Genomic DNA, 16,965 nt, shown 5'->3' with positions numbered 1-16,965 from the left:
CACCTAAAGTGCATGAACAGCAGGTTTGTTAGAACAGAAGGTTTGAGAATTTTTGCATGAACAAAAGCAGCTTAAGATGTGACACTTCTCTAGGATGTGACTCCTCTACTTAACTTGCAAATGTGTAGTTCTCAGCAGCTGGAGAACTAGAAAGCAGTATACTGTTCCATATTAAAAACCTACAAATAACAACATGAAAAAAGCAAAGCAAAAAAATATCCCATCCCTTTGTTAATGCTTGGATATGGGCACTTTCTCAAGAAGGAGCATAATTTGTACAAGTGCCCTCTAAAGCACAAATATGAAGAGCATATAGAAGTTATGAAAAGTCTCACAAAAACAACCAAATGCAGTATGAAAGGAATCATCTTCATTGAGGCTAAAGCTCTAACCTGAGTGCATATTTTGCATTTGGTGAGTTGAGGATATCCTAACCCTTGTGCGATGTAGCTACACCAAACTACTTAGAAATATACAAAAAAGTAAAAACCACACATTTAGTGAAGTAGTGAAGCATGGGCTTTTCTTTATATTATTATTTCTTTTTAATAATTTACTTATTTAAATATTAATCATGTTTGACTTACATGCATTAAATTGATTTTTTTTCTAAGCTGACAGCAGGAGTTTTAAGGAAACTGCTAAATACACATATTGACAAATACAGCCTTATCTGAGTAAGCAGAATAAGTTGTCTGTGTCTGCTTGCAGTTCATCTTGTTAGCATTTGTCTCCCTGCTTTTCAGTGACACAAAAAAAAAATCCAGAAAAAAGATGCAATAACATCTCTGTTTTAAGATGGTAGAGGAATAAGATAATCAATTATGAATTTACCCATTAATTTTATTATCTTTTCTGTAGCAGTTTATTAAAAAGACAAACATCAAAAAAGGTCTTCACATTCTGTATATTCTAATTAATGTAATACAAATAAGAACTGTCATTTTATATCCTTTAATCAAACACTAGTTTCTACTAATTTCCATCTATTTTGAGGCAACTCAATTTCATCTTTGGCTAAAAAAAACCCTACTTTTGGGTAAAATATTTTCACTTTCTCACTAACCCTATAGAGTGAGTGGCCTAACTTCACCTGATTAGCAACTGCAAAGCATTTCAGGACAGAGATTTAACCGCAGACAGATTTTAAAAGGTATTAGATTCACAAAGATTTCAGAGTCTTATCAAACTGTCAACATCTTCCATCTTCCTACTCTGCTGCTGGTTGAAATGGTATAAAAGCATTTCTCCAGTTCAGCCTTTTTTGAGGCAAAACAAACCACCTCAGTGGTAAAAGAAGAAAGCTGAATAGCAGATACCTTTGCAGTATGTCATCCATAGGATGAATCCCTACATGACAATGCTGTCTCAGGAAAGGCGTGGACTACTGAGTCCTTAAACTGATTTGACAGAAACATTTGACAGACTGGAGAGCCTATTGTTTCACCACAAGTCCAAAAACACAACTGACACCAGACAACTGTCATCAAGTGTGACTCCAAAACAGGACCTTGCTTCATTTATCTAACCCAGCATCCTCCTCCTGAGAGAGGACAAAAGCAGATATTCAAGAGAAACCACATGAAAGTGCTTTGAACAGGGGCTGGACCAGATGACTTTTGAGAGATTCCATCTGAACAAACTACTCCCTGATTCAGTAAAAAGGCATACAAACAGTGATGCTTCCTTGAAGTATCACTTACTTCCCAAAGTTTATGGTGCTAGTTGACAGTCATCTTTATTTTCCATCTTTACAACAAGAGTTTTTGAAAAGTTAGAAACAGTAAACAAGAAACTATCAACAGCCAGTCCTACACATTATAAAACTCTAAATTTATGTCTCAAAAACCAAAGGCACAGACTTTAGCGAGTCACAAAGTTCAAGCAAGAAATGACTGCTTAAAATTTATTTGTAGGAGAGCTATTTTGAAGCCTTCTAAAAGAGTTCTATAGGTGAAGCATCAAGAAACTGTGGGAGGCACGTAACTGGAGACCTCTTCATCCATCTTTACAGAGAGCTGTTTTCTACAAATTAGTACCATGACATGATTTCAGCTACTGTCATTATGATGATCCTCCTGATTTCCTACTTATCCTGCTCTCTGTATCTTTGCCGGGTCTTAAGTCAGCCACTCAACACCATTTATTAGGCACTAGAAATACAATTAGAGCACTCCACACTGTGCCATAAGAGCAAATTACTTCTTATAAATGAAGTTTATTTATAGAAAAAAGACCAAATAGAAAAGTTCAGACAAGTGCCAAAATAGGGAACAAGACTGAATACATATACAATTTATAGAAAAAAGACCAAATAGAAAAGTTCAGACAAGTGCCAAAATAGGGAACAAGACTGAATACATATACACACACACACAGTGCCTAGAAGTTTGTCTGTTGATTACATAGCACAGCTGCTGCTTTGAATGGTAGGTCTCAACTCCTTTCTAATTAGACAGGTATATAAAAATGTTATGCAACTACTTCTAGAATAAGTGCATTTACTGTTACTTAAAGCAGAAACTGTTTTTGAGTTGAATCTTTAACAGTCCAAGTATTTGCAAAGCTCATAAAAACACTTCCTCTGAGTCAGTTTTATTTTATTCAGCTTTCTGAATGTTTGCCATTTGACACAAATCAACCAAAGCAGATAAATTCACAGTCAAATAAAATTTTGGACACTGTCCTCAGTTCAAACCACAGCCAAACAGCGTATAAAAATCACATCTTTTTACTTATTGTAGACTGAAATAGCTGTGATAATTTCAAGCCAAACTTCTTCAATTTAACAAATATTTAAAGCTGAAATGTGGCCCAATCATCCAGGTCTCAACTAGTTTCTCTGCATTTAGTCACCAAAAACTATCTGATTATATAAGGACTTCACTATTAAACAACAGTGGCTAAAAGGATCAAATTGTACAGAGCAAGAACGGCATTTCAGAAACACAACATGTTTTTCTTCTTAAGAACATGGATTCGGTTTTTCAACCACTAGACAGTGTTAGTCTATTAAGTGGATTAGTAAGCACTATGCATTATTGGATTAAGGTCTACCTGTAGCAGAAGTGGGTATTGATCTTGCAAAACCACTGAAAGAGGACATTGCCCTGAAGTGGTAATTGGTTTAGTTTTTTAGTTTCCGTTACTCAGGAAGAAATACGAGACAATATATATCCCTGAAATAATAATTCAAATAGAAATTTTACATTAATAGTAGTAATATAAAAATTGAAAAATTCCAGCACAACTTTACAGAAGAAGCAAATGTAAAAAACTATTTTTATTCATACAGTAACCTACATATAGGAAGAGTTTTGACAGAGCAACCAAGATCATGCTCTTCAAGGTTTGACTTTGCTGAAGTTTCACTCAAGTCAATCAAAGCACCACAAATGGTGCTGCCATGGAACACAGGTGGGGTGTGGGAAAAGTGGCTTCTTTTGTCCTGCTCAAACCAACCTCTGCACCAGTTCCCTCAAAGGCTTCAGAGTACATGGAAACAAGGTGGCTTTGTTTCAAGTTACTTCTTTCTTCATCAGAAGATTCATACTAACAAGGTTACTTCTGGATTTTTCAGAGCTGGAAGTGTCATACACTGGATCTATATAGAGAGATTATATGACTTCTTTTCATAACTACCATTGCTGAGAGCACTGAAGAGTGGTTAGTCACAAACCTGTGCAAACATCAAAAAGGTTTCTACATTCCCCAAGTCTTTGACCAGACATCTGGAGATACAAGGTTAGAATCTGGGGTCCAAAAGGTTAAGAAGGAACATCCTCTTAAAAATAATTATAATAAACTTGAACATTACTTTATGTTGCAAAACCTATCAAGTTAAGGTCACCATCACACTTGATCCAAGAGCCAAGAAAACTCATCTTCAGGTCCTTAAAAATCCCCTTGTGTTATTTTTGTTATTCAGTCCTACGTGAAGAGAGGGTATTTTTACTGCAGGGTATTATATTAATTGCTCAAAGGGCTCTTTGACAGACTGTGCCAATGCCACATAAAGCATTTTCTGGGATGACAGAAAGAAAACCAATCATCTTCATCAATGTCAGATTAAAATAGATAATAAGGAAAACAGCAGAGCGAAAAATAACCGGAAACTGAAAATAAACTGTCTCATCCATCAAATCAAGGAGGAACAGATGGTAAAAGAGAATTGCTGATTTTTGAGACAAAGAAGTTTACTCTCAGAAATCCTACAGCTCCCTTTAAACTCTGCAGCGTGGGACAGAAACTTTAATATCCTTCATCAGAAAAATCATGTAGATGTGAAGACAAATTAATGGATCACAGTTTAACACAAAGAGAAAGTAAATGTTTCACAGATTTACATCACAGGTTCCAAGAAGACAGTTGTAGATGAAATATCAACTAGCTCTTTATCAGATTATTATATCACAAATGAATCACTCATACCTTGCATGAGCCAAACTTGGAATATCCCTGAGATTGCTCCCTACCATGTTTGTGAATACAACACATAATATTTCTATCTTGCAAGATAAACGACACAGGCAATGTGCATGAAGGCAAGAACAACCGATGGATGTGTGCAGTGAATGCCCTTTGTTACTCCATGCCATTCGATCTTATCACGCATCAGCAGCTGCAGATCTGATAATTATATACTTCAGCAGTGGTTTGTTTCACAGTCGTCCAGCTTAACACAATGTTCGTGAGCCTGTGCTGAAAAGTGTTCCAAACATATCCAACAACTTCTTTCCACTTCAGATCACTGAATTACTGTTTTTTCATTATCTGAGCAACAGAAAATGGACCCACAATTCTGGATTAGTCCATAAATTCAAAATTCAACATATAATTACCTCAGATGGCAAAACTGCTATTTTAAAAGGTGCTGCTGTTTGCAGTTTGAGATATCTCCAGATACTCCAGATTCTTTTCAAAAACTTGAACTCTCACCTTATACAGAAAGCAACACCACTTGACATATCCCAAGCAGTACAACAGCATAGCCAGATGCTGTTAGAACTGACACGTGATATTTTCTATCCAGCCCACATTTATTTGTGTCCTTCCATTGCATTGCTTCTCACTCCACAGAAGGCCGAGTTTAACTCCCTTGAATCACAAACCATTTTTGCCCTTCTGGGGAAGCCTCTGCTCAATGAAACACATTTATTTATCCTTTACAGGAGAAGTTGCAGAATGATTCATTTTGCATTAACTCTGACAGACACCTGGTTCCAGTCGTAAGATATCAGTGCAATTCTGGTTTAAGGTTCCATCTTTGTCCAAAACCAAAATTTCACTGATAAAAAGCTAGAAGTAACTGTGAAATTAGGAAATCAGGACCCCTGAAAAAAACTTTCACTTCAAGTTTAACAAAGGGAAGGAACTACACCAAATGGCATTATTACAAACTTAACATAGCTTAAATCAACACTGAAAGAAACTTAGCACTATTCCAAAATAGAGTGTAAGAGTTCTCAAATTTGTGCTCTTGGTAAACTACCTACAGAGAAAAGTCAGGATGAAACTAAAGGATGACAAGAACACAGACAGAAAAAAAGTGATTTGATGAAACAGCAAGCTTCAGCAGCCGTTCTCCCCTCCAACAACTGATAAATCTAAATAGTCTGCCTTACATATTGTATTATGGTAAAAATTACTGGAAAATACCATCAGATAAACCATAAGAAGTAAGAAAAAAATATTATCAGAAGATGCTAATTCTCTTTAATAAGAGAAATTCAAGACAAGAGTATGGTATAAACTCTATCAGCGAATATGCTCAGAACCTCAACTGAAAAATATCCAAAACCCAAAATGAAACAGTTGCATATAACAGCCATACTACACATGAAGAAAAACACAGGAAAAGGAAGAAAAACTGTTTGAAATGGATTGACAAAGAAGATCTGAACTGACTGCTGTAAAATCAGCCAGAGGGAAAACAATCATATTGAATCACATTTAATGGGTCACATGGGCTTTACTACAACTGGATATTTAGACCACAAATACTCCATCCAAAAATATCACTTTGGTTACAATATGAACCTGTTCCTTAAAAAAGTTGTCAGCATTTCAAGATACAGCAGGCAAGACTAACATTTCAGCCAACAAGAAATAATCAGCAGTTTTAAACTTATACAGAATATTTACCTCTACAAGAAACTGGCTCCTACTTTGAATCTCTCTCTGGGCTTGTAGCAATGATGGCTTCAAAAACCAGCACTGCAGTATCCTGACACCTAATTATCACAGGCTAAGGAACTAGAAACAGTATAAATGTGACTTCTAACAGGTCACTGCTTACAAGATGCACAACATTTAGCTCACACCCTGCTCATGCACGTGACAGGTCAGGACAATCTGTTGAGTAGCAACAAAACAAGTGCTGGCCACCTGATAATCAATTTAAGGAAAAAAACATCCATTAGTCTGGTACCTTCTCTACGATGCGTTCAAGCTCCACACATTACTAATTATCCTTATTCTAATACCAAAAAGCCAGATGCACGCATTTCAGCTAAATTGTGACCTACAAACCTGTCATCAATGGGAACAAGGACCAGGTTCAAATGCTGATCTCACCATAATGAACAAGCTTACTACAAAAAATGAAGTATCAACTGAGTAACTGTGTGTTTGTGTGCATGTGCACACATATCTGGATGTGTAAAATCAGTAAGCACATTTTTATTTAGAAGTGAAACAAAAAAATGGGAAGGTAGGAGAAGAAAAAAACACCTGGAAAAAATATTTATGCAGCTAGGAACACAGCAAAGACAGCCTGAAGACAACCAGTACTGTGACAGGATTGATTATGTTGGGAACCACCAAAAATATTCACAAAGAATCAAAAGTGAAGATGACACCTACACAATGCAGAGCACAGTCTCTCATTACATCATTTTTACAAAACTTCCTGAATTCATCTATTAGAGATCCAGTAAAATAATTCACAGCATTTGTTATGAGACTGACAAGAAAACAATATATGGAATAGAAAAAAAAAAATTATTTGCAACAGAATCATCATTTTTTTTAAAAAAAAATAAAAGCCATTTAGATTACAGGCAGATTTTTGCCAAATTATGGGCTCATATCCACACACTTGGAAATATAAATCTCCTCCCATAAAAACCTTTGCCAATAAACAAAGAATTTTAATAGATAAATTAGGATCTGACCAAAATACTGGCACATGAGAAACAGATCAGTTACATTTACAGTCACCAAAGCTTTACAAAAATATTTTCGTTATTTTTCCATGCAATATTTTAACACATTAATACTTGGTACTTAAGGTTAGTTGTCAGAACTTGAGTCATGTAACAGCAAGCATCCAATAAGAAGTACCTTACTGTAGTTGGCTTTCATATAATCTACTCAAGAAGCTTTGCATCCAAACACTTAATAAGAAAACAAAAATCCAAAGGCTCTTTAGAAGTTATCCAGTAAGCACTACAATTCCAATTAATGTTTTAATTGCAAACAATTTAAAAATGAGAATTCAAGATCAATCCTATTAAATGCCAACTTTAGCTCTTTTCATTAGAACTTTTAAGCTGCTGGAGAGAGGAAAATGTTTAAAATGAGTTTAACAAAAACTGAGATCCAATTTTTTTTCCTATTGAGTAATTAAAAGCCACTATGCTATAAGCAACTTGTGAAAGTATTTGAAAAAGTACTGTTTCTAGATAAACTCAAGTAGGTAGATTAACTGAATTTCCCTTACAATAAGTTTCAACAATAACCCACTGTAAAAAGTTTCTCTTTTCCATCAGGTTTTAGACTTTGTGCACGTTTCTTTCCCCAGCAATAGAAAAAAAGGAACAGCAAAATACTACAAAAGAGGCAACAGCAGCAAGTACGTTGCCAACTGTAGTTCACAGCATTACAAAAGAAAGAGAACAGGGAAAAATAAGAAAAAAATCCATCCATAAACCAACAAAAAAATAAGAGAGCTTTTCTAACTGAAGTCAAGTACTCAGATGAATATGTACTTCAAGCTCCTGTCTGAAAGTAACTCACTGGAAAATCATGCAGGCCAGTAAACTCACTGTTAAGTTACTGATCTTTTACATCTTGGAAAGACACTTATTTCTCCATTAAAAGACTTTCAGAATTCACCCTGTTCTGCTGTCTCAAAAATTTCTTATCAACCTCTTTCCACAAAAAGGAGTGACAGGCTATTGATGAGGCATTACTCCAGGGGAGCATGTCATCTGTAGGCACACACTGGCTCTGTCCTGAATTCTACCAGTTTCCAATTACCTTTGGTTTTACCTCTGCCAATTCTACTGCATTCAACATATTTTGCTTTGGCATCCCCATCAGGTACATGCTAAAGTATTCAGCCATCAATTCTTATACTTCGTAGGCATCATCAGTGGAACACAATAAATTATCTCTTTAAAGAATTCTGTAACCTTAACAACAACCTCTTCTATAGCTATACTTCATGGAAACCTCATAATCCTGTGAACAGAATCCCTGCAACTTAATTTTTTTTTATCTAGTTTTCTAAAGGAGCTATTTCTGTTATACCACAACAGTTGAACCCAGACTTCAACATTTCTTTATAGAAAAAGTACCCTGAGAACTGTAGGAGTGCTGTCTAACCCGGCACCCCGGCACAGCAGTACCAGACGAGTGGTTACCATGCAAGTAGCCCAAAACGGGCTGCAGCCAAAGACTTACAATGGCCACAGGACAATTTTCAGAGGATGAGGGATCTTGAGGAATTCAGGTATTCTGAAGAAGTGAACTTAAAGGGGAATGGATGCAGGATACCTGGAAGAAATCTTGCTAGTTCTTTTCCACCACATGCTTTTTCTTTGTAAAAACAAGAGGACGCTACTCCAGTCCTGTACACGAGACTGTACTCTCCTGACTGCATGCACAAGGCACTGCACACTCAGCAATGGCAGTGCAGGATCCTAAGCAGCCAGATAATGAAGGTGGAACAAAAGCCCAAACACCTACTCAGATAACTGTGGTAGTAAAGACATGACTGAAACCTTAACTAGGAGCATTTCAAATCACAGCAGACCAACAAGAACTGGCAACATCCCAAAACTATTCCTACTTAGTTGTAGGTTACTTTTCACTTAATTCTTCTTCCCATTCTGTGATGAATGATTTTGTTCCTGGCATTAAAATTGATGACAAGTAAAGAGTAAGTATCTGTGAGTAGCTGAATGTCTTGGTGCCACTGGTTGGCTTCATAAATAAATTGATTCAGAAAGTGAACGAGTGAAGAGGGTAATTCTAATCAGAACACGACCCATCACCCAGAAGATACAAGTAGTAAACCAGTCCAAGCTTTCTTCAGTGAACAATAAAAGCATTTTAAAATCAGGGTGTGCTGCTTCTCTAATGTAACTTCAAGTCTTGCAAAATACAGTCCTTTTCTTTGCATCCATGCCAAAAAAGCCATGTTTAAACCAAAACACTTGAGTACGCATATAATTACAAATGAAGCACTCCAAAGACATTGCATAGCATTCTCCTTTCAGTTGTAATCTACAGGTGATCTACAAGGCTAAAGCACCAATTTGGAAACAGGACAGGCAATTTACTATAGGAGAGGTTTCCAAACAGCTTTCAAAGTCAAAGCTACCGAACAGTTGCTCAAGAACTAGGAACTGCGTAGATAGGTCCTCTGGAAAGCCACTCAAGTGTTCTGTACTTTGGAAATAAGATTACTTTAAAATAAAGACCCTAAACTTAGAAGTTCAGCCGCTAAGGCAACTCATGAAGCCTGAACACTTTGAAATATACAGCTCTAGGAGAAGTCACCACATATTCTTAAGTACATAAGGTCTATAGGAGAAAGGAATTTTTAAGAATTATGACTTTGCATCTTCTTGGGTGTTGGTTCAAATCCCATTAGCAGCGTCATTTCAATACAAGAACAACAAAAGAGGGATTTCCTGACTCAGTGTTTAGAAGGAAGACACACTGAAAAATAACTATTTGTTCCACACCTGATATACACTAAAGCAAAAACACCACCCACTACTTAAGCAAGTGTAATTATATTAACAAACAGAACTACAATTCCACAATTAAGACTTTAATTGTGAGTTACTAACCACAGTGGTATTACTTCTGTAAGTTTTCTTTTCTTAAGCATCTGATTTAAACATGTACTTTCCTCCAAAAAACCTGAGCAGCAGAGAAATACAGAGAATACTCTTTGGATTTCAGACAGACTAAATATTTATGTCGGGTTCTCAAGTGTTTCAACAATCATTTTATACTTGAAGAGATTACACAAGATTATGAAGGAAGCAGGCTACCGAGGCAAACTTGACATTTTCTCCACTGCTGAGCTTTAATCCTTCAAATGTAGAATTAGTTGCTTTAAACCATTACTTAAATGTCTTACTTTGAAAGCATCAAGAACGGAGCTCGCTTAAATGTACATTTTTGCTCACTTTATATTGTATCCTCAGAGGAGGTGCTTGTGAGTTTTCATTCTGCAAAACCAACTTGTTGTAAAAGCAGCATGATGAAAACTACTGCTTAGCCTTTGAGATTATAACTAATATGAAATTGTCTCATGAAGACTGAAGACAAATCAATGAAAACTGATTAATAAGGAAAATGAAGGGCTATTTTAGTCTTCAGTTTCTCAAGAAAAGTTTATAAACACTAACAAAAGAATCAATAAAATTTAGAGAAAACAAACTTTGAGATAGAAATGTCAAAATGTTTATTATGGCTAAATATTATAGAGTAACACCAGTTTCTATTAAGGTTTATTTTTAATGATTTTTAAAGCATTTGATATAAGAAAGGTATTTTGACATCCTCTTATACTTGTAATTGTGTAGTTCATAATCACTTCACCCCTTAATTATATTTAATGTAAACACCATAACACTTGGAAATCAGCAGTTCTATCCATAGAAAAGAGCTTATTAACATTACAAGCCTCAAATATATCAATCTTACCAAGTCCTTACTCAAAAGAGCAACTTACAAGACTGAACACTGTCCACATGGGTCCAAAACAATGCCACCAACCAACTTAGCTCAGATAGGGAAGAGAAAATCTGCTTCAGAAACCACTCTCTAGGCTGTTCAACAACTACTCAGCCTTCTGCATGACTACATTTAAAAGCCCGCTCTCCAACTTCACTGGTGCAAAGAACAGCAGGAAGCCACCACACACTACTATGGGCATCTCCATCAATTCCAGGGCAATGACAGTAGCTGGGGAAAAATGTGTTTTATGGAGTACATTCACACCTTAGGCACAGGAAATGTTTTGCAAAACTGATCTACCTCCCTGAAAAAATTCTTACTGGAAGCACCAGATCTGTTTGATGCTGTACATACTACTTGATCAGTCACAAAAATCTTAAACTGTTAAACTAAAACCAGAATTGTTTCTACAGCAGTAGAAACACACACAATAGTACAACCATACTGGCAAATCCCCTCCAAACATTGCTCTAGTGAATTTTCACGCTACACATTCCAAAGAAGCCAGATATTTTTATATGCACATCTATTAAGCTTAACTGATAATTCCAGATTAAATGTACAACAGGAAAACAGCTTCTATACAAATGCATTAGCTGCAGTATCAAACCTCATGGATACCTGAAAATAGCTGGACACAGTTCCCAGATCCCAAACACGATTTGTTTTCTTTATTGTACCCATTTAGCAACCACAATCACTATTTTTCTATTGTTTTTCCTTTGAGAACAAATGTGTAACACACTGACACCGAGTACCTCCAACAGCAGATCAGTAGTTGTGCAATCTGCACTACATTCCAACTTTGAAACTTTACCAAGTAGTTTATGTATAATTCGATTTACTATTACACATTAGTATCATTATGTCAGCTAAAGCCCTCAAACCAAGTTAGAGAACACTACCTCACAGGATGAACATAGCAACAAATAATTGTAATCTTCACAATCTACTTGCAGATTACATTACAATGTTTACCAACACAAGTGATCAGTGATACACAAACTATTTCATCTTTGTATTTAAAAACAACCACATTTTTTCAGGGCATACTATTACCAGGTACTTAACTTTGAAACAAAATAATTTCTCTACCCAACCCCTCACCAAATGTCCCCAGGGTACTAAAACATCAGACATCGTTTTGTTTAAGCACTCACTTTCAAGTTTCTGATTTCTATACTTGGGGGTCAAAAGAAGAGAACTAGTGGCATTTTTAATTTTGGAAAATACTAACACCTTCCCTAGTAAGCTTCCAGACAGTGGCACAAATTTCCATGTAAACAAATGAATACTTAGTAGCAAACATAAAATAGTAAAACTAGTCATTTTCAATCTAGTTTTGGACCAATTTTTCTTCTTGAGGCTCACAATTGTCTACAGCTTTCCTAAATGTAATTGCATGAAAACTATACTACAAGGAAACGAGAACATCAAGGTAATTTTGCAGACTTTCTCCAGTTCTAGCACATCCCTACATCTACCCCTTACAAGGATAGTTTCATCCCTTCCTCCTTTTTTTTACCTGTAGATAGCAGAAAACCAAATTTTACTTTAGACTTAACAATTTTGGGACAAATAATGAATTATGTACTTGGAATGCTAGACTATAAAGGAACCTGTCATCAAGTTCCAAAAGAAAAAAGCAACCCTCAAATTTTAAAATTCTAGCTCACTTTTGTAATCAAAAGAAAATCATACATGATCTATACAATGAGTTTGCACCAATTTGCCCTTGATTTCTAACTCTGTCCATAGTACTATTATGTTACATGCTACTTGCACGTGAAGTCTGCACAAGCTATCCATTGTGCCAATTACAAAACAAAGCACTATCAAGCTAGACAAATTACAAAAGATAAAGCTAGATAACAAAGTGACAGATGGATGTTATAAAACATTCTAAACTATTATTATTATTTTGCTGATTACCGTGTCAAAACAAGGTCACATATCCAGTAGCATCAGTTACATGCGAATGTACACAATTTTACTAGCAGTCTATTAGCATAAAAGTACTCTAAAGAGCAAGAAAAAAGAAATGAGATTTTCTAGGAGGAGAGATGACAAATTTGGGTCATCACTGAAGCCTAAATAAACTGTTCTGAATTGTATTATTCATTCAAACTAACTATAATTTCCCATTTTCTGTAGTCCATAGGGAACAAATTGTTTACATTTGGTTTTCTTTGCAACCATACAAACTAGAAAGGTTTGTTTAAATTAATGCTTTGATTTTGTAGCATAGTTTTGTGGCCACAGAAGTGCAGGATAGACAGGATCCTACTGCCTGGTTACATACTAAGTTTGCCATGTTGCGCTCAACCATAAAAACATTCTTTTTTTTATTCAAATGAAAATCAAGTTCAAATTACTTCTGTCATACTTGCAAGCAGCATTTAAGACCAGATCCACACCAAACTGTTTTCTCAAGACTGTATGAACAGTCTTAAGTTCTCATAATTTATTCATCATTTATTCATCAGTTCTCATCATTTGTTGGCCTCCTCATCAACTTACAGACCAGACATGCACTTTTTAACCAACCTAGATTTATCAGTCTAGCAGGGGAAAATCTGTATTTACTCCTGAGATCGTGCAAAACATACTTAGATCATCATCACAGATTTTAAGAATTATGTCAAAACAGTTCTATCAATCAACACTCAAAACAAAGAAAGAAACTTACCTACTACCATGAGAGTGAATTCAAATCCTCTCTTCACAGACTTTCGGTAAACTTGATTTGGAAGATTTGCAAACCCCACATATCCTTCAAGGTTCTTCTGTTGCTAAAGCAAGAGATATTTACAAAAAAAAAAGTTGAAAGGAAATGTGATTTCCTTTTGATTTTTAAATTTAATTTTTAAAATTTAACTTTAATTTAATGTATTTTATATATTTAATGTATTTTAATTTCATTAATTTAATTTTAATTTAATGTAATTTCTCTGTTGGCTTGTATTCTTAGTTATTGAAATGTTCACTTCATTTTCACGTTAGTAGAAGAGTGCTATCTACTAAACTTCTCAACAACCCAAGCTGTCTACATTAAGACAGTGCAATGAACTGCAGCAAAAAATATACAAAAAAGTTTTTTTTCTTTTACTGGATAGCCAAAAAACTGGCACAGCAACTCAGCAATACTAGGAATATTTTGACCAAATACAATTGCCATATTATGACTGTTTGTACAAGCACAAGAGTGTGCAAGTGCAAACAAATTAAAACATAATCAACTTGGTACCAATGCCCCTTTGAAATACAGGCCAGCAGTATGAATGAACCTCTCCTAAATTTCCAAGTCATGGTGGTACTGCCTCAACATGATGGGAACCAACCTGACACCTCTGCTTCTGTGTCACTCAACTGGAGGCCTTCATGTTAAACCCAGACTTACACTAATGTAGCATGCCTTGCAACAAACTCTCCATACAGGCAAAACTTCAGTTGCCTAGTACTCTAAAAAACTTACCCAAAATAGTCCCTACTGGGAAACAAGAGAATTCTGGATGTTAGCCATCGCTTATTCTCACCACATTAATGAAAACGCTGGAGGTGCTTAAAAATGCCTCCTCTTCACTGTACTAGACACAGCCATCTCTTAAAGCTCAACTGTGCTACCTTTACACTACACTTCCAGCACAATCCTACAACTGTTGGTTTATTAATCAAACAGCTCTTATAAAACAAGGGATTGTTTTATGAGACTGGATAGTTTAGTTATTTTACAAATATATCTGAAAAACTGAAAACACTGTCTTGAGACAACTGTGTACTTAAAGCAACACAAGGCTCTGTTTTGCCATGGAGCAATGATTTCAGCCTTTAAGGCTTTATGTCCATGCAAAGCTGAGAGGATGTCATGTGATCGTTGTATCACCCCAGTTTCATAGTTTAAGAGAGCTGTACATATCCACACATCTGAAGTGCTGTGTACAAGTTTAAATCCCACTCTCTAAAATTATCTTCATGAGCACAGAGGAATTCTGAAAAATAATTTGTAAAAAAAAAGCTTTCTACTACAGGCACTGTTGCCTCAGAGCTTCTCTGTATGGGATACAGTATGGTTAATTTAAGTTTGGTATGTAGTTGACTCATTTATCTTGAAAATTTTCTTTCTAAAACTGAAAATAATTTCAATGCGTAGAATATTTAAATTAGCATATAATTTTTAAATTAAAAATATTTTTTAATTAAAGCAAGCATATAAACCCACTATCATGTTTAAAGTACTGACTGCAAGAACTAACCTCTTGGCAGTCCAACAGCAATAGCCAATAAATGGACTCTCTTCTTTAAGTCAAACAACTGATTTCTCCATTTGGCAAATAAACTATTAAACAAATCTACACCATTGCAAAGACTAAGTTAAAGGTTCAGGTTTAAATAATCATAATGCAACAAACGTTATTACTTCTCTAAATGCAGGAATCTTTGCATCGTGTCATCACAGAACATTTTTAAAGAACCTTTTTGTTTCAATATAGCTTTTGGTGCAGCTATAACCTCATCTGAAAGGTTTTAAAGTATTTTAAATATCATCCAGGAATTTAAAATCCAAATATTTGTTATAATTTTCCAATATGTTACTTCATGTAAAGAATGGAATTTATCACAATCTAAAACCCTGAGCAGGAGCCAATACTTCAGAGATAATACATGACATGCAGGTCAGTGCTTTTCAAGATATTAAAGAGCTCCTTAACAATGCAGGTTCTTAATAACCACTAAGGATATGGAAGTGCTATTCATCCAACCAGATATGAAATACCTAATCACAGTCAGGCACTCCTAATAGTTCTACTTGCCAACCAACTGCATTTTTTAGTATCTACATACCTTTTAACGTGTGTCATGTTTACCAGAAACAGCTCACCCTCTCATTAACTAATTCTTCTTTTGCTTAAAAGAATGGGCTTCCATATAATTCTTGTTTTGAACCAAAGTTCTTTCTCTTCCCTTCCCCTTTAGATAGAGCTCCACACTTAGGACAGTTCTACTCCTAAGAACTTTCAGATCACTGAGTATGAAATGCTAAAAAAGAATGAATGGCAATTTTTGGGTTGCTTGCTCTGTTAAGTGGGTCTACAGTTATTACACCCACAATTCTAGATAATGAAATATAAACAGTAGTAACAAGGAAGATGAAGATGTATGAAATGTTACACTGGGCATTAATGCTGTGTTTAATATGAGCATTTGCTGTCGATAGGAAAAAGTCTTTAAACTACTGCAACTGCATTCCAGATTCAGATTTCTAGTACATCAATTAAAACTGAAGATTTCAGTGTACTGTTTTTCAAATGGTTGCCTTTGTTCATAACTTGCTACTTTCAGTAAGACCAAAACAAATTAGGAATTGAGTTTGCAATAGCTTTTAAAAGAACTTACTACCTTTTATTGTAAAAGAATTGACTTCCACTGTCTTGAACATGGTGCCAAATGAGATCTCCTGTTTCTAACACTTACAATACCTTCCCCTTAACTTTTATTCCTTCCCGATTTTCAACCAGCTGCTACCTAAACTCAATTTTATTTCCTCACTCCTTCTATTCCCACATAAACTGTAAAACATCTGCATCAAAGTAATACTTACAGCTACTTTGTAAACAACACGTTTCCATCATTTTCAGGATTGAAGATATCAAGAGAATACATCCAGAAGTAGTCCGGTAAAATGATGAATTTGAACCATTGCAGCAATGAGTCCATACAGGTACAACCACAATCCAGAGAGAGGAACAGGGGCAGTGTGAGGGAAAAAAGAAAAGAAGGAAAAGTTACTTACATTTGATCAAAATAACCCACAGTATTTTCCACCTAGTATGCTCAGCATGTAGCATTTTAAACAGAATCACAGAATGGTTTGGGATGGAAGGAATCTTGAGGAGTATTATCTGCTTCTAAATCCCCTGTCATGGGCATGGACACTTTCTACTAGGTCAGTCTGGTCTAAGCCCCATGGAACCTGACTTTGAA

General features: G+C 35.5%; 1 protein-coding gene across 3 annotated transcripts in view; it reads right to left on the bottom strand.

The window, feature by feature from the left end:
• The window catches only part of SEPTIN7 (septin 7), a 77,219-nt gene that overhangs the window by 45,424 nt on the left and 14,830 nt on the right, over window positions 1–16,965 (bottom strand). For 2 of the 3 annotated variants that reach the window (XM_015618463.2, XM_015618466.2), the window contains exons 2-3: window positions 16,583–16,587; window positions 13,673–13,775 (exon numbers count right to left, since the gene is read on the bottom strand). In XM_015618463.2, the coding sequence (XP_015473949.1) occupies window positions 13,673–13,775; window positions 16,583–16,587 (108 nt within the window). The remainder of the gene's footprint in view (window positions 1–13,672; window positions 13,776–16,582; window positions 16,588–16,965) is intronic. The other variant, XM_015618465.2, reaches the window with a different exon arrangement.

This window comes from Parus major, chromosome 2 (genome assembly GCF_001522545.3).
Source record: "Parus major isolate Abel chromosome 2, Parus_major1.1, whole genome shotgun sequence".
NCBI lineage: Eukaryota > Metazoa > Chordata > Aves > Passeriformes > Paridae > Parus > Parus major.
The sequence above is the reverse complement of the archived record's forward strand: the minus strand, read 5'-3'. Positions and strand labels throughout refer to the sequence as shown.